Source organism: Sinocyclocheilus grahami, unplaced genomic scaffold (assembly GCF_001515645.1).
Source record: "Sinocyclocheilus grahami isolate Dianchi unplaced genomic scaffold, SAMN03320097.WGS_v1.1 scaffold149.1, whole genome shotgun sequence".
Lineage (NCBI taxonomy): Eukaryota > Metazoa > Chordata > Actinopteri > Cypriniformes > Cyprinidae > Sinocyclocheilus > Sinocyclocheilus grahami.
This window is the reverse complement of record NW_015505328.1, coordinates 2256006-2280350: the sequence shown is the minus strand read 5'-3', so window position 1 is coordinate 2280350 and position 24345 is coordinate 2256006. Positions and strand designations below refer to the sequence as shown.

At 37.6% G+C, this 24345-nt stretch overlaps 1 protein-coding gene across 1 annotated transcript in view; it reads right to left on the bottom strand.

Annotated features, from left to right (window-relative positions):
- LOC107592054 (uncharacterized) overlaps positions 1-24144 on the bottom strand; it is a 43768-nt gene extending 19624 nt beyond the window's left edge. The window contains exons 1-5 of the mRNA XM_016281411.1: positions 23815-24144; positions 17653-17755; positions 11459-14337; positions 3752-5420; positions 580-627 (exon numbers count right to left, since the gene is read on the bottom strand). Of these exons, the coding sequence (XP_016136897.1) occupies positions 580-627; positions 3752-5420; positions 11459-14337; positions 17653-17755; positions 23815-23975 (4860 nt within the window). The 5' untranslated portion in view covers positions 23976-24144. The remainder of the gene's footprint in view (positions 1-579; positions 628-3751; positions 5421-11458; positions 14338-17652; positions 17756-23814) is intronic.
- Positions 24145-24345: the final 201 nt, after the last annotated feature.

Here is a 24345-nt window from a genome sequence, read left to right as displayed (position 1 = left end):
TATATATATATATATTATTAGTAAATCTAGGGGGTAGGGGGGTATGTACTTTCCTCAGTCCTTCACTGACATTACAGAAGTTCATATCTACAAAATCTTACATGAATGTTCTGGATGCATGTTTCTGCCGTAGAGAATGAATGAATGAATGAATAAATAAATAAATCACTTTATTTTATAACCTCCAAGTAGAAAACACAAATTTGGTGTGATCTTTTCTTTTAAAAATCATTTGAAAAAGAACATCGTCACTTGCTGTCATTTGTAGTTCTCTTTTTATAATCTGTGACTGTCCAAACGTGTGTTTGGCAGATGAAGTGGGTCTAAATGTGCTATTAGCACCATCTGCAGAGCACTGCGGGCCTGTTACACACCCACCAATCTCTCCCACCTGCTCTTAAATACCAGCCTCAGGCTTCCCTCACAAGTGGAAACCAGGTACATTCTGTCACTTTTTCTTTAATATAATAAGCACATGCAGTAGAGCGAATATATGCAGGGCTTGGTTTAGCCTGATCAGTTAAGCCATTAATTTAATGTCAGTGAGAAAAGAAAGGACATTTGTGTGAAACATCTCACCTTCCCAGGTCGTGGATTGAGCTTGCCATGCTCCTTTTCTTTTGTGAGCTAAATAAAGAAAATAAATATTTAAATGAGATGAAGCCTCATTCAAACAAACAGATATAAACACAACAGTGAGTAACTTCTATTTTAAGAAAACATTACAATTAAAAATTTCAGAGTATGTTTGCACTAGTGATAAGTAAAATATAACACTATTATGATAAGATCAGTCAGAAACAATATTATCAGACATTCCTTTACACAGTGTTCAGTTCAAAACTTCATGTCACATAAATTTAGGACAATTAAATGAATAAATCATATTCAAAAGAAGCTAATTGTACTTAAATCTAGATCCATTGATTATCCCCTTTGGCATTTCAAGAAAACACTACACTCCTATACCTAACCTTTGACAATAAAAGAACAAGTACTTAACACAACACTTGATGTTTCTACCTCTCAAGGTCACACGCAGGAAGATGCAAGAGGCTCACAGCCTTATTGTCACCAGACTCTAAAAACTCGAAAAGCACTAGAATGCAGCAAAAATTTACTGAATGGTGTGTAAGACAAGCTGTTTGAAATGTTTATTGTACTTAGAGTTCCTCAGGGAAACTATATACATTAGAGGACGCTAACTGAGAATGACATCAACACTGCAAATCTGCTGTTAGCATCAATGATCCGTTGGCTTTTTGAAATGGAAATCAAGAGGTCATCTTATCAGGTGAAATGGTCAAGAGGTTCTTGTGTGGATTAATGGCTTTTGATGAATGTAATGTTTCTACATTTCATGTCAAGATCTCATTGTTTTTTTGCAAATGCCGCATACTTATGTATGAAGGAGGTGATGAAAAGCCCTTCCCAGACTTTGCCAAGTGACGTGCCTTTGCACTTGCAATGAGGCATGGCAAGGTTAGAAGTGAGACAACATTACACAAGAGCCCAAGTCAAATTTCTCTGTTTGCATATGGGGATGCTCTTAATGAAAAGTCAAATGCATGAGTTACATAATGCAGACGCTATACCTCTATAAACCACCCATATGTCAGTCTCACTGTCAGATATCATGAAAATATGTTTTCCAGAATGTCAGAGAATTTCAAATATGCATAGTGAAAATGGGCGTGAGATGCAGTTGGTATCTCTACGGTCGATCTATCAACTCAGTGGAACAGTGAATGTGACATCTTATAGATATCTAGTCAACTTACACATGCTGCTTAAAATGTGCATACTTTTGTTTGGGGCGGGTCTTAATTTTAACTTCTGGATATAACTAAACTTTTAAAAATGGACATTTTAGGGAACCTTTTGCTGGTGGCTACAACGGTTACATTATTCATATGAAGTGCTGTATATTCCTAGCATCCAGTAGGAAACTGAAAATGAGTCTATATACTGTAGCCTATAGGGTTTCCATAAACGGATATGTGTGAAGCATGGAGGTGACATAATTGTTTTCTCTATGTCTGTTCCAACTGGCAAATATACAATAAGCTATTGCCAACCCAAAGAAGGGTGTGTCTGAGAGGGACTCGACATAGCCTGTCTAGGAAAATTATCAAAGCTAATTAGAGTAGACAAAGCGAACGCAGTAAGATAATAATGTCACATTCCATCAGCCTCTCCTTCTTTCCCTGCGTATTGACAAAAGTTCCAGGGACGACCTGTTCTACTCATACCATTTCTGACCTGTCCTCAGAAAGTGCCAATTCAGCTTGATTATTCCCATGTTTTTCCAATGGGAAAAATGGTCTGTTTTGTCTTACACAATCATGCTTTGAGAAATGCAGTCAATAGGAAACCAGCCTAATTATATACAGTTTCAATCCATTTTCATTTTGGTATTATGAAAATATATAATTTCAAGAAGCACACTGCTCTATGCATAATTACAGGAAACCTGTAGTTTGCTCTGTCATTGAAACCTGAACTATTATTATTTAGGGGGTTTGCATATTATGATATTGTTATATATTCCTGTAAATGGGCTTATGTGGCATCAAGTGACACATATAAATATTTTTGCATATTGAATTTTAATATAAAGTTGGATGTGGGTTGAACTGTCAGATAACTCAACATCATCACTCTATGTCAACACTCTATGTCAACATAGAGCAAGATCAGTATGACGTGAATGACAGAGGTCAAGCTGTGTTTTACAGTGTGTGATAATGTGATAATTTGAAGTTACTCTCTAAAGACAAACCTCTCAATATATCTAATTCATAAAATTCTTTCCCTTAGTAACATTACTAGTCATGTCCCAGAGAAATTAACTTTCTTTGCATGATCAAACACGTGAGGCAGTATTTAAAAGCCTTGTATGCAAAGTCTCTGAAGCCTGATGCTTTCCAAAAAGTATATATTTTTTTTGATTTGGGAAATACCTGAGGCATGAAAGTGAGCATGATTCCTTTACCAGATGAAGGTTACACCTTCCCATAGTATCTTTAAACACTAACCAAACTACAGTTTTGGTGAAGCTGCTTTAGGTTAAAATCAAAATTTGACTTGCAAACTCAGGCTCTGTACAGTAGAGAGAAGCAGTAATAAAAAAAAGACTCTACAGAGCTGCTCAGTGTCCATTTTGGAGGACAAGAGGAAATGTGAATATTGCATGAGGACTGAGGTAATGTATACTCCCATCAATCTCTATTGTAAACCATTCTTTGTGAGGTGACACAACACCCCTTCTAGCCTTTCATTCACTGAGGTTTAAGGCTGAGGTGCTCGTTCCAACTCCTGCAGAGTCTTGCAGAGTTTTTTTTTTTGCAGGGTTTAGTTGCAACTCTAATGACGCAGCCAAAATTCTAACCAGGTCTGTAGGAACAATGTAGGAGTGTTGGAATGAAGCAAGATATCAAGGAACAAGGCTGAGTAGACTAGGTTTAGGGCATCCTTCACCTGTCCAGGTCTAAAAACAAAGCCCATCAGACATTTGAGGTCTAAAACAATCCACATACTATGTTACACAATACTTGGAGTACGTGGTTTCATATCAGGTTACACTAAGAGGCTGACTAGGACTGGGAGAAATGGAGCAGTGGCATGATACGAAAACAACACTCATTGATTCCATGCCCTGATTCTCAGAGTTTCTCAAAGAGATTTTACTCTTGTAGTGCCTACGTGTTTGATGATGCCAACATATGCATTGTGACAAAGCAATACTCACATATGCATCAGGGAAGGCTCTGTATTTGAGGAGTAAGTTCTGCTCCGGTTCTGGCTTTTTGTCCACTTGGAAGCTCATGGTGTCATTGATTAGAAGACCTCCATCTAGACTACTGCTGCGCTGAAGACCCAAAGGTTGAGAGTTCTTGAGAAGCGTTTCGGAGGGCAGAGAGCGGTAAAGTTCCATAGTGGACTTGTGGTCAAAACTGGAGGTATCTTGTGAGTTGTGTTGGACAGATGGAGCCATGCTTATTCGAGAAGTTTCAGCGATCCCACTGAGGGAATTTGATGGAGATGTGAGGTACGAGAAGTGCTCAAAACGGGAACCGAGCAAGGCGTCAGATCCCTTGGTGGTTGAGCTTATCCGCTCATGACTGGGGCCGATCTCAGGGAGAGAGGCTGCACGAAAGATGGAGCGGTTTGAGGTCCTGCCGTTCTCAGTTGGCTGGAAGAAGAAGCTGTTTTCCAGGCGAGATGAGCCTCCATTCATGAGTCCTTTAGTAGAACTTTCTTCAGGACTCAGATCGTTGAGGGAGACCCTGCGCATGACGATGCTGTTGAGGGCTGAAGCTCGCAGAGGCAGTGAGAGCCCCCGATTTTGGGTCTCTCCGAGCTGCTGTTCCTTCATCATGGTCAATGGAGAGCGCATGTCTTTGGGGGTACTCCAGTTAAGGCCAATATCTAAAGGCAAACTAGAAACTCCATTCAACAACTTTGGCTCAGTAATAGGTGAGATTGGAGTACGAGGAGAGATTGGAGTAGGGGGTGAGATTGGTGCATCCTCTTCAATAGGTGGCAGTGAAGAGAAGGGTGTGTTGGATGGGGTGCGTTGAACCCTTTGCCGGACCGGTCGCTCCATGCTCTTGAGAGTGTCTACCAGGTTATCCATTTCTAAGAAGGATGAGGAAGAAAGAGGCTCAGGCTCAGGGCCAGTGGGTGAGGGAATCAGCTCTACCCACGTAGCTTGGAAAACATCAGAGGAGTAGTCGTCTGCCTCCACGATCATCAAGCGGGAATCGAAATGTGAGTGCGAGTCAAAGACGGTTTTTCTTATCTCCTGCTCTCCCTCTCCCTCTCTCACTACAGGTAAACTAAGCTCCACCCTGCTCCTCCCACTAGTGTAACTCTCGCTACTCTGATGAACTTCGCTCTCCCCAACTTTCCAGTTACTGTTGTCTAGGCTACCGTCAGTCTCTGAGAAGGCAATAGGCTGGGTCTCAGGAGAGCGAAAATGAGACGTGTAGACTCCTTTTTTATAGCTGGGGGACAGTTGAGAGGAACGCAGGTATGTGCAATCTGTGAACATGTAGTCTGAACGCTCTGTGAAGCTGGACTGCTGTTCTTCAGAGCTAGAATGGAGACTTTTCCACCTCCTCTCAAGCTCAGGACTGGCTTTGCTTGGTTCTGACTGATCTCTAAGCCTAATGCTATCCAATGGACTTTCATAGTTCCCAAAGTTGCCCTCTTTGTCAGTGCTGACCAGGGACACTTTACGGACCACCATGGTATCCTCTCTGCCCTCTCGAGAAGATGATGGTCGACTGAGCGTTGTACTTAGCACTGCAACACCAGAGTTCATGTCTGTATCAGATCCAGTCTCAGTTTCCACTTGGTTCTCTGTTTCTGACTCTTCAATCACTGTATTGAGAACAGTGGATGCATGAAAGAACCTAGAACAAAAGGACAAAAGTCAAATTGAAAAAACATTAATAATCTTTTAGAACGATACTCATCACACATTTTAAAGCTTTTATAGTATGTGACTATAATACACTTGAGGTATATGAGCAATAAATATGGAGAACCTTGACATCTGTAGTTTTAAGAACAAATTCTGTTCATGTGATAAGGAATTTGAAGCTTGTCTGGTTTATGAATCCCTGAATACATTCATATTTAAAGTAGAAACATAAAAAGCACTAAATACAAATGCACATGCAAAGTAGAAGACAGATCATGCAAGGTATAATTATCCCTTTCTAGAATGGGAGTGTATTGAAATGTGCGTAGGTGAGTTTCTGGAGAAACGACGTGTTAAAGGGCACTTCAAAATGAATCACAGCCTCAAAAAGTTTAATCCCACACCATACAATACTAAATAAAAAGGTGAGTGGACCTTCAGAATCTATTCCACATGAAAATGTACTAATGGAACAGACTATTTTATGTAATACATTTACAACATTAAGCATGTAACAATAACAGTAAATATAGTCAATAAATGTGTAAAAGGTCAATCGATTCTGTTATCAGGGCATTGCCTTGTATGTTGTTGTCTTTTTCAACATTATGTTTAAAGATCCAGTTCATAACACTGTAATTGCAATGCAATGCATCACTACCCTCAAAAGCGATGTCTTCTCATCTTTGTAGTAATTTACCTGTCATAGCAAATATTATCAACTGATTTGGCATTATGATGCCACTATTAAAAACAAGAGCTAGCCTATATAGTGTATATATTTGTCTGGCGATAACTTACAGACATAAGAACTAACAGCAAAAATGTTTGTCTCTGTTAGTTACAGAATATATATGGTAAATTAAACATTATCTAAACAGGAAGACCCCTGGCTTGAGATTAACACTCATTCCACACAAAATCACACTGAAAACAGAAATAGTATAAATTGAATGCTCACATGTTATATACTAGCATTAATATACACATCAAACCATACAGGAACACACATTTGAACATAATAACATTAGTAGTTTTAGTTTATTTTCACTTCAGCACAAGTATGAAGAGATATAGGTGTTTAATGGATATTAAAGAAAGAATTATAATTTGATTAAAGTCAAGACACATAGACAAGAAAAGAGGAAGTGTCACTTCATCTGACCCTGAGAACAGAGAAAAAAGGTGCTACATGTCATGTAGTTTATTTTTCACTGCATTTAGCCCTGAAACATTTAAAGGGAGAGGTATCAAGTTAGATCAGTTTGCAGAACTAATCACTCTGGATCTGCTACGGTAAATCACACCCCCTGGTGGTAAAACTGAGCCTTACATTCCATCTTCAGTTCCTTACAATTTAAGAAATAATTGACACATTTAAAATTAAAAATTCTAAGAAATGCACACTCACTAGCTATACTGCACCACCATATGCACTTGTGTAGAACATTCTGGGCCTACATATATAATTATTACATATATATTATATATTAGTTCAGGTGAATTTCCAGAGCATTTTGTCTACATTCTGAGAATTGTTGTGGCTCTGATCTTGGGTGGTGGCCAAGCTCAGTTTTGTGATTCACGTGTGTTCACCACACAAGCCTCACTGGAGAGATAATATAAATTAAAACAAAACATTGTTGCCTAAATATAAGTGTTCTTTCAAGATGTCCATTCAAGATACATTGATTCTCTTACAGCCATTGGATTAGAGGTCAGTGCATTAGGAATGTATTTTGTGTGTGTGTGTGTGTTTAGCCAATTGACATGCTATGTGACACACCAGAGATATCTATAATTGTCCCTGTCAGTTAAGGTGTAGCTTAAAGTCTCAATTTCCTGTAACAGAAATGGCATCTAACTGTATAATTGCTAACAAGCATTTTTGAGCTTTTACACACACACACACACACACACACACACACACACACACTCTAGACTGTGGGAGAACCGCCTAGTGAACTGAAAGACTGTTTCCCAGCAAATCCTCCCCCCATGAGTGTAATTCAATTTTAGATCTATCAGGGATTATTTCAACAAGATTAATTCAAATGTAATACTATAACATTATAAAAGATTTAAAGAATTGTATTGCATTGTTATAGTAAATAAAAGACTCTTGGTAAGTGCATGCTAAGGATTAAACAATGTGTCAGCACTCATTCCCAAATGAACATGCATTTCCAATTGAACATTAGCGAAGGGTCAATTGTAGTTTATACTTCATCAGGCTTATTCTTCACAGTTAACTATAGTAATTGTAGGGATTACTTTAGCATTTCAATGCCAAAAAAAGGCTCAACATTGGAATTTTCTTAAAATCGCATATACAGTGGTGTGAAAAAGTGTTGGCCCCCTTCCTGATTTCTTATTTTTTTGCATGTTTGTCACATTTTAATGTTTCAGATCATCAAACAAATTTCAATATTAGTCAAAGATAACACAAGTAAACACAACATGCCGTTTTTAAATGAAGGTTTTTATTATTAAGGGAAAACAAAATCCAAAACTACATGGCCCTATGTGAAAACGTGTTTGCCCCCTAAATCTAATAACTGGTTGGGCCACCCTTAGCAGCAACAACTGCAATCAAGTGTTTGCGATAACTTGCAATGAGTCTGTTACAGCGTTGTGGAGGAATTTTGGTCCACTCATCTATGGAGAATTGATGTAATTCACCCACACTGGAGGGTTTTCGAGCATGAACCGCCTTTTTAAGGTCATGCCACAGCATCTCAATAGGATTCAGGTCAGGACTTTGACTAGGCCACTCCAAAGTCTTAATTTTGTTTTTCTTCAGCCATTCAGAGGTGGACTTGCTGGTGTGTTTTGGATCATTGTCCTGCTGTAGAACCCAAGTTCGCTTCAACTTGAGGTCACGAACAGATGGCCAGACATTCTCCTTCAGGATTTTTTGGTAAACGGCAGAATAGAATTATAGACATATAAATTCATGGTTCCATTTATCACAGCAAGTCTTCCGGGTCCTGAAGCAGCAAAACAGCCCCAGACCATCACACTACCACCACCATATTTTACTGTTGGTATGATGTTCTAACAGGGGGGCAAACACTTCTTCACACAGGGCCATGTAGTTTTGGATTTAGTTTTCCCTTAATAATAAAAACCTTCATTTAAAAACTGCATGTTGTGTTTACTTGTGTTATCTTTGACTAATATTTAAATTTGTTTGATGATCTGAAACATTAAAGTGTGACAAACATGCAAAAAAATAAGAAATCAGGAAGGGGGCCAACACTTTTTCACACCACTGTATAAGCCAGGTAATTAATTTCAAATAAGGTCAAGGTGAGTCTGTCATGAATCCGATCCATGAATTTCCATCCATTTGCCACCAGAGGTCGCCCTTCTATGATATTGACTCTCGCACCACACAGACTGTTACACATCACCCTGGACTACATTTCCCATGTTCCATTGCACTGATTACACTCACACCTGAAACCAATTACACGCTCACCTGAATGCTATTACACACACGATATAACACCTCCCCTGATCCTCCTCTAGTCGCCGAGTATTGTTCTGCATTTTTCACTCCCCAAGTGTTAGCTGCCTTACCGAGCCATTCCGTGTTTTCTGTTTTAGTCTCGTGTATTGTTTTGCATTTATCCCTGTTTAGCGGCTAGCTACCTTAACGAGCCTGTTTAAGTTTTCATAGTTTTCTTAGTCTAGTCTTAGTCTTGCCTTGTCTGTTTTCCTGGTCTCTGATTTACGCCACATATCTTAGATTAACCCTTTGCTTGCTGTTTCTGACTCTGTTTGCCCCTGCCTGGACCTTTGCCTTCTACCTGGATTTATCTCTTGCCTTGCCTTCGATATACCTGTTTGCCATTGTCTGACCCATGCCTGTTAAAACCACGTCTCTTAATAAAAGCTTGCATATGGATCCGCATGTCTCTCGTCTCATAACATAGTCATGGACAGATATCCTCCATCTAAGTATGTGTTATTGCCTTTTTTTAATGTCAAATCCAAAGTTAAATAGCACATTTACTGTACACTTCCAGGCAAAACATTTCACATTCTGATGAGACATGTTATGAGACTGACAGCACTGATAACATTGGAGGTTGGAGCTTAGAATATGCAAATAAGAACATGGTAACTGGGGGCCACTTTTGCAGACAAGTTTGAGGATGCCTTTCATAATGTCTGTCTGTCACTTGCATCACTGCAATCATTCTAGACATCCACATACTAGGCATTGCTCAGAGCTACAGTAGGAATGTGCATTGATTTTTGCACTGAAATATGTTCCCACTGATGTTACTGCCTGTAATTTGTTTTGGAACACAAAAACACCTAAGCTGTTAAAATGATTGACATTCATGAATGTGACAGGTTTTATCTGAGTATTTGACAAGGGTGTCTGAAAGATTACAAGACTGACAATGTCATGTACTGTATGAAACCTTGCAATTCACATTTATAATAACAGAGGCTGATAAATAAAACCAAGCAGAAGTTAAGTGAATTGAACTAAACTGAACTGAATGAAATACATACATTCTCACAATCAAACAAGTGCTGATGCCTCTATGATGCATGGAAGAATATCTTAACAATAAGGTTGAAATCATAAGGATTAACTACTGCATTAGATATTATGAACTAACAATAAATTAAAACAATTAAAATTTAATTATGTTTTTGTTCATTTATAAATATAATATTGTTCTGTTAAATCATATTTGTTCAAAACATGTAATGTTAAAATGTACTAGCATTTGTACAAATGAACATCAGCCTAGTTTAATAAATCCTGTAGAAGTATTTAATGCTAGTTTATGTTAGCCACCATATTTAACTAACACACAGGCATAATGTAAGCATTTCCAAAATCTAAACATGCAAATAAGTGCAATATGCAAATCCATCGGCCACATTCCTGGTGGTTATACTTGTTTGCCTAAAGAAGCATTCAAGAGGATCTCATTTGTTTTGGCATTGGCCTTCATTCATGAGGGCTATTTCAAGAATGTGTATCACCAAGTATGAGTCGAAAGCATACTTTGAACTACCTTACATTCCTTCAGCAGCCCATCCCATTCAAATGAACGTACGAGACGTGAGGTTGCGAGTGGGTGAGGCTTTGATAAACCTGTCCCTTCTTGGGACAAGAACTTCAACCTCACTGACACAAAAGAATTTAAGTTCATCTTAACAAATCTAAAAGAGACAGAATAATCATTCTGTATATAATGCATTCAATGAAACTGGCAGAGAGAGAGAGAGAGAGAGAGAAACAGAAGCCAGAATATAAAGTTGCTGAACACGTGGAATAAGAATGGTGCTGTAAATAAACAACTTTATGCTCATATCCATCTCCCATAATTTCACATCATCACATATATAACTTTACACATAAAAATTAACAACTATAAATAAAGGTTCTCCATATAATAACCCCCTTTTTAATATCTTATTCTCTACATTTCTGTATTTCACTTCTGTTCCAGCTTGAGCACACACTCATACTTAAAACTTGGCATGGTGTACTGCAAATATTGATGGTTATAATGAAAAACTGCTTGCACTGTTCCTCATTTGTAAGTCACTTTGGATAGTGGCGTCAGCTAAGTGAATTAATATAAATGTAATGCGAATCACTTTAGGGGTACATTTCAGTCAGAACTGAGGGTTTACATCCGCTATGTGAAAAGTGTGCAATTCAGACATGATAAGTTGAATTGATTTTGTATCTTCTCTTAAACAAGGCATAAATTATAAATAATATATAACATTTAAAAATAATTAAATATTTTGTAAATTACTTGATTTATGCATTTTGTATTTTTTCATAAACAATGCATACTGTAAATAAATGCACAAATACAATTATTAAGAATAAAACAAAATTAAAACACTTATACATTCATATTTTGGTTTAAAAGAAATAAAAATATGTATTTTTAGTACATTATTACTACGTGTACACACAGTACACCAACAAACACACTAATTGCCTATAGATTAAAAACAAGACTATTTGTGTCTCACCTTTCACCCGGTATTAAACTTCTTGAAAGTAGCTGATCAGGAACAGCGTTAAGTTCTGCGGAATCTTCGTTTTCCCTTCTGTTGTCTGGTGTACTTTCACTGATTTGTACCCAGTTCCTGTGAGTGATATTATCTCTAGCTGTCTTTACCTTTGCCACTGTCACCTCTCCCTGTTTGTGGCTTGTGTCTTTGGTGTGTCTGAAGGTCTCCTCTGTGGTGTGTGTACTGTTGTGTTCTTGACTTTCACTGTCCTGTGTTCCTGGGAGAAATGTGGCTATATCCTCAGTCTCTTCACTGCTGGTATATTCCTCCCTCTCAGCGTGGTTATCCATGCTTGTTCGGTATTTGCACCTTGCCGTGTCCTCCAGTATTGTTATTTCTCTGCTTGACTGCTGCGGGGCCAAGGGGTGGAGACAAATCTCCAGGTGACTGTGTGTTTCCATTCTTGAATCTGCAAGTGATACCTTCACTGGCTCAGAGAAGGGAGGGGCAGAAGTTAATTCTTTAGGGCCACATTCTTGATTGACTGGTAGGGCTGGTTTCAGTGGAGCAAGATGGTGAATCTGCTGCTCTGCTTGACCTGTCAATACTTCAGTGCCTCCACATACCTCTGCTTCCATTGCACCTTGCATTGCAGATGCTTCTCTTGTGCTTTGGACCATTTGCAATTCATCTCTCTTTTCTTCAGCCACCTCATATGTTTCAGGAAACTTGTAATGTATAATTTGCTGTTGTGATAAAACATCCATGATTTGCTCTAATCCAGTGTCTTTTTCTTGATTCGATGGAACTACATACTTATCACCACCTAGTTGACTTTGTTCCTCAAATTCTTGGCCATATTTCTTCTTTCCAGACATGTAAAGGTCATTGCCAGTGTTCATACTCTCTGCTGTGGTTTCAGCCTGGTCTTCTGTGATCTGCTCTGATTCATAGCCTTGCACAACTGTAACGTCATGATGTTTATTATAAATGTCATCTAATCTACTTCCTTCCTCCACTTCTGGTCCACATTTGTTCTGAAGGTCATTTCTAGTAGTCAGAATTGCTGTGGTTTTAACCTGGTCAATCAACTCATGCCTTTCTTGAGTAGATGCCCCCTGAACATCTTCCTCAGGATCTTCATACTCTTGTGTGTCTGTCTCTGTCTTTGGGGTTTGAGAACTAAACAGCTGGTCTGAAACATCTAAGTGAGGGGGAGGATGAATTATGTAGGCAGGTATGGCTTCAGAGGTCAAAGTGCTGGAGGTACCACTGTCCGGAAAATCTGAGGAAGTTTCTGAAGCTTGGTCACTCTCCTGGCTTATTTGGTCTGGTTCTGATATTTCAGTTAGGGTTTCCACATCTGAATAAGACATATAGTTAGAGAGGCCTCTCTGGGAATGGTCAGGGCTGATGGGGTCTGAGGGACCTGAAAGGTCAAAGGTGACAGTTGGCTTAATGATGGTGTAGGTGCTCGACACAGCTGAATAAGGTAAAGAGACTTTTGACTCATTCTCAAGAAAGACAGGTTCAGCAGGACTAGGCTTCTCTGAGTCAGTGGCATATGTCGAGGAAGAATAATTGCTGGTTTCATAAGATTCCATTAAAGCTGTCTCACAATTAATCTGAGGGTGAGATTCTTTCAGTAAACTTGAATCAGAAGTGGAATGCACAGTGATTATGGGTAAACTCTGAGGTATTGAGCTTAAATCACTTTCAGAAACATCAGTATTGGAAAGAGATAAAATTGGCTTTTTATCAGTATCAGCATTCAAACTGTTCTCTGTGATTCTTGAGTAGGACACAGTGCTAGACACAATCACATCTGGCATGGATGAAACATTATCAGCACAGGAGTAGACTACATCACCGTTGCTGGCAGACACGTTTCTGTTATTTGCAGCACTGTTTTGAGAATCTTCTTCCTCAGTTGATATAATATAACGTGGAGGACTGGAGGAATGATCTGGAAGGGTATCGGCAGAATATGAGTTTGAGCTGGAACTCTGGGTCACAGTATTGTTTGAGGTGAAACCATCAAGGATGACAGAGGTGGAACTATGGGGGATGGAAGAAATGGAACTTTGCGGAATGGAAGAGATGGAACTTTGGGATGTCTGTGGAATGCAAGATGTGGAAGTTTCATGAATAATAGCGGTAGAACTCTTAGGGATGGAAGAGGTTACATCTTTTGATTCTTTACGTTCCAGGTTCGACTCTTTTTGAAAAGCCATTTCATTGTTGTTAGGAGTAACATCTGCAGTGATGGTATTGACCTCAACATCTGCTGAAATTCCTGATTTAGATGTTTCAAAATCAGAGAAAGAATGATCATCCCTAAAAGAAACACCACTTGGGTTCAGATCTATGTTTGAATTATGGACTGTGCATGTGTCAGTACTTGCTGCTGCAGTTTCCAGATCAGGAACAGGACTGAATGAGTCAGTAATGTTAGACTCAGTGTTGGAGTGCTGAGAGCTGAAGTACTGAGCAGATTTATCTGCAGATGGGCTATCCGGGGGTGTCTGGTAAACCTCACTATCAGACAGTGAAGAGTCAATATATGGTATCGATGTACTGTCCAGATCTGAAGGCATAAAACCTGCATCCTCCTTATTAGGCCTAGACATTTCACTTAGGACATCCTGGGACTGGGATTGGTCAGAAGTACCAGAGGGTTCTGGTGCAAAACCAGCCTGGTTTTGTTCTGTGTCTACCTGGCTGTCAAATTCTTCCTGTTCACTGGAATGATCCTTGACCCCTGGGTCTTCACTATTGCTTGAAAGATCCTGGGATAGATCTCTTGTCTTCTTCTTCTTCTTCTTCTTCCAGGATAGAGATACATTAAAGCCCTTGGTTTTACGAAGGTCACTCTCTGAGTAACTGTGCTGCACTTTCTAAAAAAAATGAAAACAGAAAGTCAAAAAAGAAAGTATAGAAAGTAAGTAAAAAAAAGAAAAGAGGTGAAGGGGAGAATGAATACAATGAAAAAGAGAAAGAAAGATTAATGATCATGAACATTTACATCAATTAAATAAAATAATATGCATTCAACATTTATATAAATATGTCACAAATGTAAATAAATATATTTATTTCTGGTACCATCTTAATTGTAAAGCTCTTGCAAGTTTTTTTATGTCTCATAGTAACCTGTCTGATTTGCATTTTTTAATGACATTGTTAGGCATGAGAGGAATGAGACAATGGTTCATTGGAAATAGTTTATAGGCTTTTTATTACTAAAGTATTCATGAAACACCCTACTATATTAGTTTTATTTAGTGAATGTGATTCGACCACTTTTACTAATGACAGCGAGAGCACATAACACAACAGAATGGAAGCACAATGAAAACAGTATTTGTTGTTAAACATCGAAAGTTAACAAAGTTAACGATATCTGAAATTGCAAAATGTAATAATGGCATTTTTATATAAACAGTAACAAGCAAGATGAAGAAGAACAGCAAAGAAGAAAATCTAATTAATCAAAGAAATAATTGACAGATTAATAGATGCATTATGCATCTATGGCATTAGCACCCTAATTCATATCTCCTTGGGAAATTAAATGTTGTTCTGCTGTCTGGTGAAATATGATAAGTCTGCTGCTAAAGTGCATTTAGTGTCCCATCTGATAACATTAGAGGATGAAATGTCATGAAGTGAGATAGAGAGAGATGTGTCATTGTCTGTCAATCTGGGTGGAGGCCCTTGTATTCCTTGAAATGTGGTGGTACAGTTCAAAATGACCATATCATCAGTCAACCTGTCATATAACTCAACCAATCGATACTGTTTACTAGTATTGTGAAATACACAACTCTATCTCATTTCTAAATGACATTTGAGTATCTTTGATGACAAACATGACACATTTTTGTGATACTGAATCTAATGTAAAACATCTGAAGACAAGCCTTAATTACATGTAAAGCCAAATAAATGATCTATGAAATGATCTATGAATCATTTATTAATAACTTTTAACCTGCTGGAATTACACTTATGATCTTTCAACATTGCTAATAAATGCCATCTGCTTTTTTATTGAGGAGTTATGCTTATCTGTGTCATAAATAACAGCATAAATCAAAAGGCACTGCGTGAAACAACAACGTAAAATTAATGATATTATGTTTATGATATGACTCCAAAAGCAACCTAAAGGAACTTGACACGGAAGAAGAAACCTTATAGGCATCTTCTCAGACATTTCTGAAGAACTGCCAAAAGCTTAACCTGTCAGCACTGTGAGCACTTTATTGTGAAGCTACTGTGGATTATTTAGCCACAATAAACACACTCACACAAGCATGTACTGTACATACACATGCAAATAGCTCCACCTGCTGGTCAAGCAAAAAAAAAAAAAAAAAGGAATTATAACCAAAAGATTAAAGGGGTCATTTGATGTTGCTAAAAAGAACATTATTTGGTGTAATGAAATGTGTTTATGCGGTTTAAGTTTAAAAAAACACATTATTTCCCACATAATGTACATTATTGTTGCTCCTCTATGCCCCGCCTTTCTGAAACGCGTCGATTTTTACAAAGCTCATCTGTCTGAAAAGTGAGGTGTGCTCTGATTGGCCAGCTATCCAGTGCGTTGTGATTGGCTGAATACCTCAAGCATGTGACTGAAATGTTACGCCCCTTAACACACTGTGATATGGCGCCGGTGGCAACAACAATACTACAGCGAGAATAAAAGTTACGCCTTCTTTTTTTGCGTGAACATTTGGGCGGTGTTATGCAAATCTTCCCACACAGTGACGTAGACATGTGGGGGCGTGTTTAAACGAGCTGTTTTAGGAGGGCGTGAACAAGTCTTAACTTTTATAATGAATATCTCTTTGGATTTGAGACTTTAGTCTTTGCAACTTTACAGATCTTCTTTATGCACCAAGAGCTTGTAACACTCCAAAGAGAAAGGAAAAATTTAAATCGCATCATATGACCCCTTTAAGAGCCTCTTACAACTGAAGTTCCTGATCTTACTATAAAAAATAAGCAAAAGCATGATATACATATATACATTTTATACTGCTTTAAAAAGTACTTTTAAATAGTAAGCCAGATTACAGATGACCCACTTTAAATACTGACCAATAAACATACAGTAACAGCTCCATCTTAAATCCATAAACCAAGAATCAATCGTTATAAAGATTTTAATAAAACCTTAGGATGCAGGACAATAAAAAAAATGGTAAAAACAAATGCATACAATTAACTAAACCAAGAATATATTATAAGAATAAGAATATTTTATGAAATTGCTTGGTCTGATTAGTGTTTAGGAATATACTATGGCCTTGAAGGCTTACAGACAGACCCATGAGTCTTTAAAAAAAGAGGACAGGACAGAAGGAAGAACAATAAATAAATTATAAATAACAACAATAATAACCATTCAAAAAGAGGCACCCTCCTGTTTTCCACACAACTCAGTGCTCCTAAAATGACATTTAGCACAATTTGCCTTAACCATCCGTGTTCTTCATCACGTCTGTACATGTCTCTCATGCAAAAAAAAAAAAGGTATGCATATTATTTCTGGACTACTGAACATAAGCATGAGAAGGGAGACTAAATCATTCCTTCATTACATCATCGTCATCATCAATAAATAACTGTTTGTTTATTTATTCATTTATTCAAAATATGGATATATTCAATATGGCTATAAACATATGAGATGGACTATAGCAATTAACAATTCTGAAACAAGAATAATTGACATTTGGGATCAGGGTGCACTTAAAAGCATGCTTGATTTTTTGTTTATTTTCTCTTTTTCATTTTATTCATTAATCTGTTCTAAACTTTTTTTTCTGCAAAACAACCGTGTTTAGCATAAATTGAGAAAGATGGTGTAGTTACAACATTTACCAGCAGGTGGCAATGACACCTTGAAACCTTGACTCCTTGGAAATAGAAGGAGGATGTACTGTTTAGTATTATTGTTATTTTGCACACATACTGCACCCTATTGGCTGTGCTAATTACCTTAATTTTCAAGCTCTGTGTTTAAATATTAGTGATATATGTACCTCTTTTTTGCATTGCAACACATACAATGAAAGTGTTGGACAAATTAACTCTAAAATAAGATAAATGTTTACTATATTTTTGTCATATGTATCGCATAGTCATAGACATGTTGGTTTAAAACCAGCTGAAGTACAAGTGTGGTGCTCTCTGACCTTTGACCTGAGAACAGTGCCAAACAGAGATGTCTTGCGTTTCGTCCACATCTCATCATCCTGAGTTTCACTGTCACAAGCTCCCAATGTCCCAGACTCAGTTCTGTGGAAGATGACATTCAGTTAGAGATCTGGAGATTGACAATTCGGTTTAAAGTTCAGATAAATGCACAAAGAGCAAAAAGAGCAAACAAAAAAGTGCCCTCGAGTTTACTGTGTGGCGCCAATGCTCAAGTCAGTCAGCCAAAACGACAAGAATGTACAACATTATATTATCTGTCTTTCCTAAGACAGACAGCTCATCTAAATACAATGTGTAAACAGGTTATTAATTTTCTTCAAAAACATACCGTCACCGGAAACCTGCTGCATACTTTCAGAGAACAAGATGTAAACACACAACACACGCTAAAACACATGCACTTACTAACACAAACACACCCACTGTACAGCACCACCTAAAATAACTTGAGTAAAGTGGGTGCAAATCAAGGGTGAATACAGTCATGCAGGCAGGAATACAGGCATCAGTGCATCATGGCTCTGATTCACCTTCTTAATGAACGCAATGGCCTAATTGTGTGCCATTACACGTTCTTATAATATCTCAGCTCTGATTTGGCCAACATTAAACAAGAAATATTAAGGTGGAACAGGTGCATCCAAAAGTCCCCATCATGAAGGAAGCAATCACATTTTTTGAAAGTGAATTACGTCGTTGTCATTCACATAAACCTATTTTAAACATACTTGAGCAACTTGAATGACTGATGATGAATTGAAGTAACTTATGCTTTTAATTATGTGATAGAAGCATGTAGATGTCATGTAGACAGTTCAGACTGATTCTATAACTTCAACATTTTTCAATTGCATGCACGTACATGTATTAACGATCTAGGAACCTAAACAGCGCATGAGAGCAATCAGAAGGGAGTTGTCTGAGGCCTAAAGATTGCAGGGTCTTTTGATAAATATCCTGCTTCACATTCCAAACCCACCCTTAAACCCCCCAGGCATATGACGGTGAAAATGTGTTTGTTCAAAGATGCATAAACATGCGCATTTAAAATTTAACCTGAGCATAATAATATTGTGACTCTTTAAAGGTCTCACCTTTACAGGTATCACCTTTACAGGTATCACTGTCATGCCAACAGCATCAGGTGAAAACAAGCTGAAACTTTCACTCACATATCTAGTTTTTTTTAATCAAGCTTCTCCCCGGAGGGAACAGCCAAATGTATGAGTTTCGCTCTGTGTGATGGAAGAGAGTAAGCATGCGGTGCGGCCAGTTCCTGTAGGTATAACTATATAATTTGCTGGTAGCAGAGAAAACAAACTGCACTGATGTCATGCAGAGTTATATTCATTTTCTTAAAATAGCGAAGCATGAAATGGATTCCTGGACCTTACATTTATTTTACAGAGCACAGGAAACTAGACAGGTAATTTATAAGATCAATAAAATATAAATAAATAATCTTTTCAGCAGCTTATATTTAATTATTTTCATTTTATGGCTGATAACTATGGAAGCCCGTTTCCACCACTGAATAAAAAAATTTAAAAGGTAATTGCGACTTTTTATCTCACAATTCTGACTTTTTTTCTCAGAATTGTGAGATATAAACTTGCAATGGCGAGTTATAAAGTCAGAATTGAGAGATATAAACGTACAATTCTGAGAAATGAAGTCAGAATTGTGAGATATAAACTCAAAATTGCGAGAAATAAAGTCAGAATTTGTGTGATACAAACTCGCAATTCTGACTTTTTTCTCGCAATTGCGAGTTTATATCTCGCAATTCTGACTTTTTTTTCCAGAATTGTGAGATATTTATTATTAAAGTGCAATTTTTGAGGGGGAAAAAGACTGATGTTCTCAGAATTGCAAGTTTACATCTTACAATTCTGACTTCTAAAATCAGAATTGCGAGTTTGTATCATGCAATTCTGAGAAAAAAAGTAGTCAGAACTGTGAGAAAAAAGTCAGAAGTTATATAAAATCGCAATTTCCTTTTTAATTTTTTTATTCACTGGTGGAAACGGGCTTCCATAGATAAATTATATTAAACTTCTATACCATTTGACCTAAATACATGTGAAATAATTAAAACTTAAAACTTCAGCTAAGAGTGTAAATCTACTCAAAGGCCACTCAGAAGTTTCTCTTTGGTTGTGAGAGATACCTGCAGCTAGATTCTCAACTTACAAACACTTTCTGTTGACCCATTTAGCACAGACTACACACTGTTAGTCTACTATTCAAGACAATTATAAACTACGTTGAGTCTGTCTACACTGGCAACAGGATTGAGGATTTTAAATGTACTGCTGTCACATGACCTCACTGTGAGTACACAGTTTGTTTGCCTTTGTGTCACGGGTTATTTTGGAGTGGAGACACACGGCGAACAGTGTTTGAATAAAGCATCACAACGTATTGTGCGAAGCAAACAGAGGACAGATCCTGTCTGTTACAACAGACAGGTTCTGAAGAACAGTCACATGTCAGGGTATTTTTATAAGTTTACAGCAGGTTGCTCACCTCAGGGAGGAGCTTTTTTGGCCGTACAAATAACCTACAATATTTAAGTACAAAAGCTGGTTGATGAGGGTTTTAATTGAAGGCTAAGCTGTGTGAATGTGCAAATCCAAACATCCAAACAAACATGCTCTTCACACAGAATTAACAATTAAAGTGATTGATCATTTTACACGATTAAACTCAAATCACCCATTAACCTACATTCAGCCCAAACATTCTGGTATAAGTGTCATCATGATTGGCTGCATAATTTGTAGATTTGTCAACTCTGCAGCCTGTAAATTACCAACGTTCTACCACCCTTGAAATTATGGAACAATTATTAACATTACATGACTATGAGTTACACTTATATGACTGAAAGGGACCATAAAGCAACACTATTACAATTGACCTCTTTCTGAGCACATTCACCAGCTGACTAGTAGGTGAAGCTGAAGAGCATATTCAAACAGAAAGGGGTAGACTCAGCCAAGACTAATGCCAAAGTCCACCGCATAACAAGTCCGAACTGTTTTTAAGGTACATGTGTACCATTTAAGCTCCCAAGTGTCCCAAATAAGCCCCCAATGTTTTTTAAATGCTGATGCTTGTAGCAGTTTGTGAGACTTCCCTTTAGGAATCCCCAGTCACTTTTAGAGTCCTTAAATTTATTCCTTTACTTTTTCCAATTTTGTCCCTACAATGAAAATAACATTGGTAAAAATCATGAATGTGCTCTTATTACAATGAATTCACATAAAAGGGATAGTTCAACCAAAAGGAAAATTCTGCCATTAATTACTCACCCTCATGTCGTTCCAAACCCGTAAGTCATTCGTTCATCTTTGGAACACAAAGTAGGATATTTTTGGATGAAATCCAGAAAACAAAAATAATGACTTTATTCAACAATTCTTCTCCCTAAGTTACCGTCTTGCGCCATTTTGGAGAGTACCACGACACATGCACGTGCTTTCCCCTGAAAGTAAACAACATTGATTACGTTGGAAAGCGTGCACATGCATCGTGGTACTCTCCAAAATGGCGGAAGAACTTAGGGAGAAGGATTTTTGAATAAATAATGTTATTTTTGTTTTCTTTGTGCACAAAAAGTACTATCGTAGCTTCGCAAAATTGAAGTTGAGGCAATGATATCACATGGACAGTTTTACCGATGCCCTTACTATGTTTCTGGGTCTGGGAACATTTAGGTTGCGTTGCTGTCTATGCAGGGTAAGAGAGCTCTCAGATTTCATCAAAAATATCTTAATTTGTGTTCCGAAGATGAACGAAGGTCTTACGGGTTTGGAACGACATGAGGGTGAGTAATTAATAACAGAATTTTCATTTTGGGGTGAACTATAACTTTAATGTTTTTTGTAAAATATTCAGTGGGTTCTTATGTTAGTTAGCCTATTTGGAACAAAATGGGTCAATTATTTCTTATGAACCCACTTGAAAAAAGTTACAAGACAGCGGAGAACAGGACAACTAGATGAGCCCCAGATACAGATCCTCTGTAAAGACCTTGTCTGAGACGACCACCGGGACAAGACCACAGGAACCAGACGAGTCCTCTGCACAATGTGACTTTGCTACAGCCTGGAATTGAACTGCTGGTTTCGTCTGGTCAGAGGAGAACTGGCCCCTCGACTGAGCCTGGTTTCGCCCAAAGTTTTTTCTCCATTCTGTCACCGATGGAGTTTTGGTTCCTTGCCGCTGTCGCCTCTGGCTTGCTTAGTTGGGGACACTTCATTTCCAGCGATATCGTTGACTTGATTGCAAATGATTGCAAAGATACTATTTAAACTGAACTGAGCTGGATGATGACATCACTGAATTCAATGATGAACTGTCTTTAACTGAAAAATGAGTGTTTACTATTGTCACTTTGCATTATTGACACACTATTTTCCTAATTAATGCTGTTCAGTTGCTTTGACACAATCTGTATTGTTAAAAGCGCTATATAAATAAAGGTGACTTGACTTGACTTTTATAATTGATAATTATAATTGATTTTATAATTATAATTGCTTATTGAATATTTTTATTTACAGTAAAATAAGTCACAAACAATTTGTATTAACTTTGAGGTGTTCTACTACATCTATCTTCATCCCCCATGCAACGTGAGCTGCCTACAGATAGACCTACTCATGTAATCGATCTTTTCAATTTAGCGATATCACAAGCACAGGATTGTTACTGGATTTTATATCAGCAATTGGTTATATAATCGCCCACAAGCGCAAAGCCATATGCCGAGTAGCTACAGGTAATCACAGTCGTGAGTATGGAGCCCAAAAACACATTATATCAAATCTGATATACATTGTAGCTGTTTAAAAAAGTAATTATTAGTGATAAACTTACATTGAGCAAAAACTAGACATTTCGTTTGTTTATTTCTTCTCCGCCATCGAAAATAGTTTCTTAAACCAGTCAATCGTGTTTCGTCGGTACACCGCCATTGAGTCGGTCTGGATCACAATATCTGAGTGGCGCGAGCGACTGACTACTATTTGGAGTGAAAGCGTTCCGTAATCGCTCTAGATCCATTCACTGTTTTCCATTTTCCTCTACCGCATAAAAGTGAGACGAAACCCCTCTGAGCTTTCAAAGCGATTCTGAATGTCAAACGCTTACTGCAGGCCAAACTACACAACTATGTATGCCAGAGAAAACATTTACGATCCGACCTTTCAAAATAACCGCTACTTTTTCAGGCAAAACCACATTCTACTAATGGCTTTGCAGTTCGCGCTGCCATCCCTTTCTGAGCGGAGTAATACATGCAGTAAAACTTCCCAGCACAATTTCAGATTTACTTCATTCATTGTTTTACGTAGGCTGCCTACAACCAATGCACACTTACACAAAAAAGAAAATAAATAAATGAATAATAATAATAATAATCATAATAATAACAACAACAATAGGCCTAATAAAATAGTAACATTAAAATAACCTATAATAATTAAAGGTGCCAAAAGGTTAACAGAATAATAATTTAGGCCCAAATATATTACAAAATACTACTACTAGGCTACTACTTATAATATTTAATACAAAATAAATGCTAAATATAGTTACAAATTACAGCAGAACAGAATAGAAAAGAATATAATACAATTTCTTTATCATTAGCCTACTCTCTAAAAGCTACATGGGCAATCAAATTAGAGTAAACTAACTGTACTTTGACTGTACAGAATATAGCCTAGCTGGTTCTTAAATACCTAATAAATCATTGAGAACACTGAGATAGGTTCCAAATAAAAAGTAAAATCACAGCAGCCTAACAAACATGTACATTGCTCTCATTATTTATTATTTACTATTTTATTTTATTTTAACGCAGAGCGACAAGTGCCCGGTACATGGTCTTAGTTATTTGGGTCTCTTTATACATCTAGGTCTGGGAGATAGGCTATTACAGCCGTGGACTAACACTCAGCTGGAACCGTGTTCATTTTAATAAGCTTGTGGTTTGTACATTCTTTATCGTTTAAACCAATATACAGATGACAGATATTGGTTTTAGACTGCCTGACAGAGACATTGACAAAAAATAAGCATGGATCATTCAGTAGGTATTAGCGGCAAACATAATGAAATGGTTTTACCTTGCAGCCTTTAGACTCTCCGATTTCTTTGACTTCCATTTAAATGATTTGAGAATTCCTTTGCCGCTGTCATCCTTCTCCACAGACTCTTTGAGATTTGCTTCACTTTTAGAAAACAAATTCCTCAAAGATTTTTTGGTGGAAAAACTCTTTTTCGCCATGGTGAAATTCAGAAGGATTAAGACTGCAGAAGCACGCGAATGAATTTAGTAAAAGTTGAGAGTTGAGTCGACGCACGTAGAAGTAAGTACCTGCTCTCTAGTACACAGCCAAACCTTGCTCTCTTATGAACAGATGCTCTAGCTGTGTCAAAGCTAGTGAGACACCTACCGAGTGTTTTTGTATCATAGGCACGCTCTAAAAACTCAGCGCGCCCATGATTTAAATAGGCTAAATGTTGTCAATATAGGCAGTTCTCTATAAGGTTATGAAACGCAGCCGACTCTGCTTCATTAACTGTGTTAGGGTTATTGAGTCATCAGAGTGAGTCGAATCTTTTGAATCAGATTCATTCACTAATTCGACCAGTGA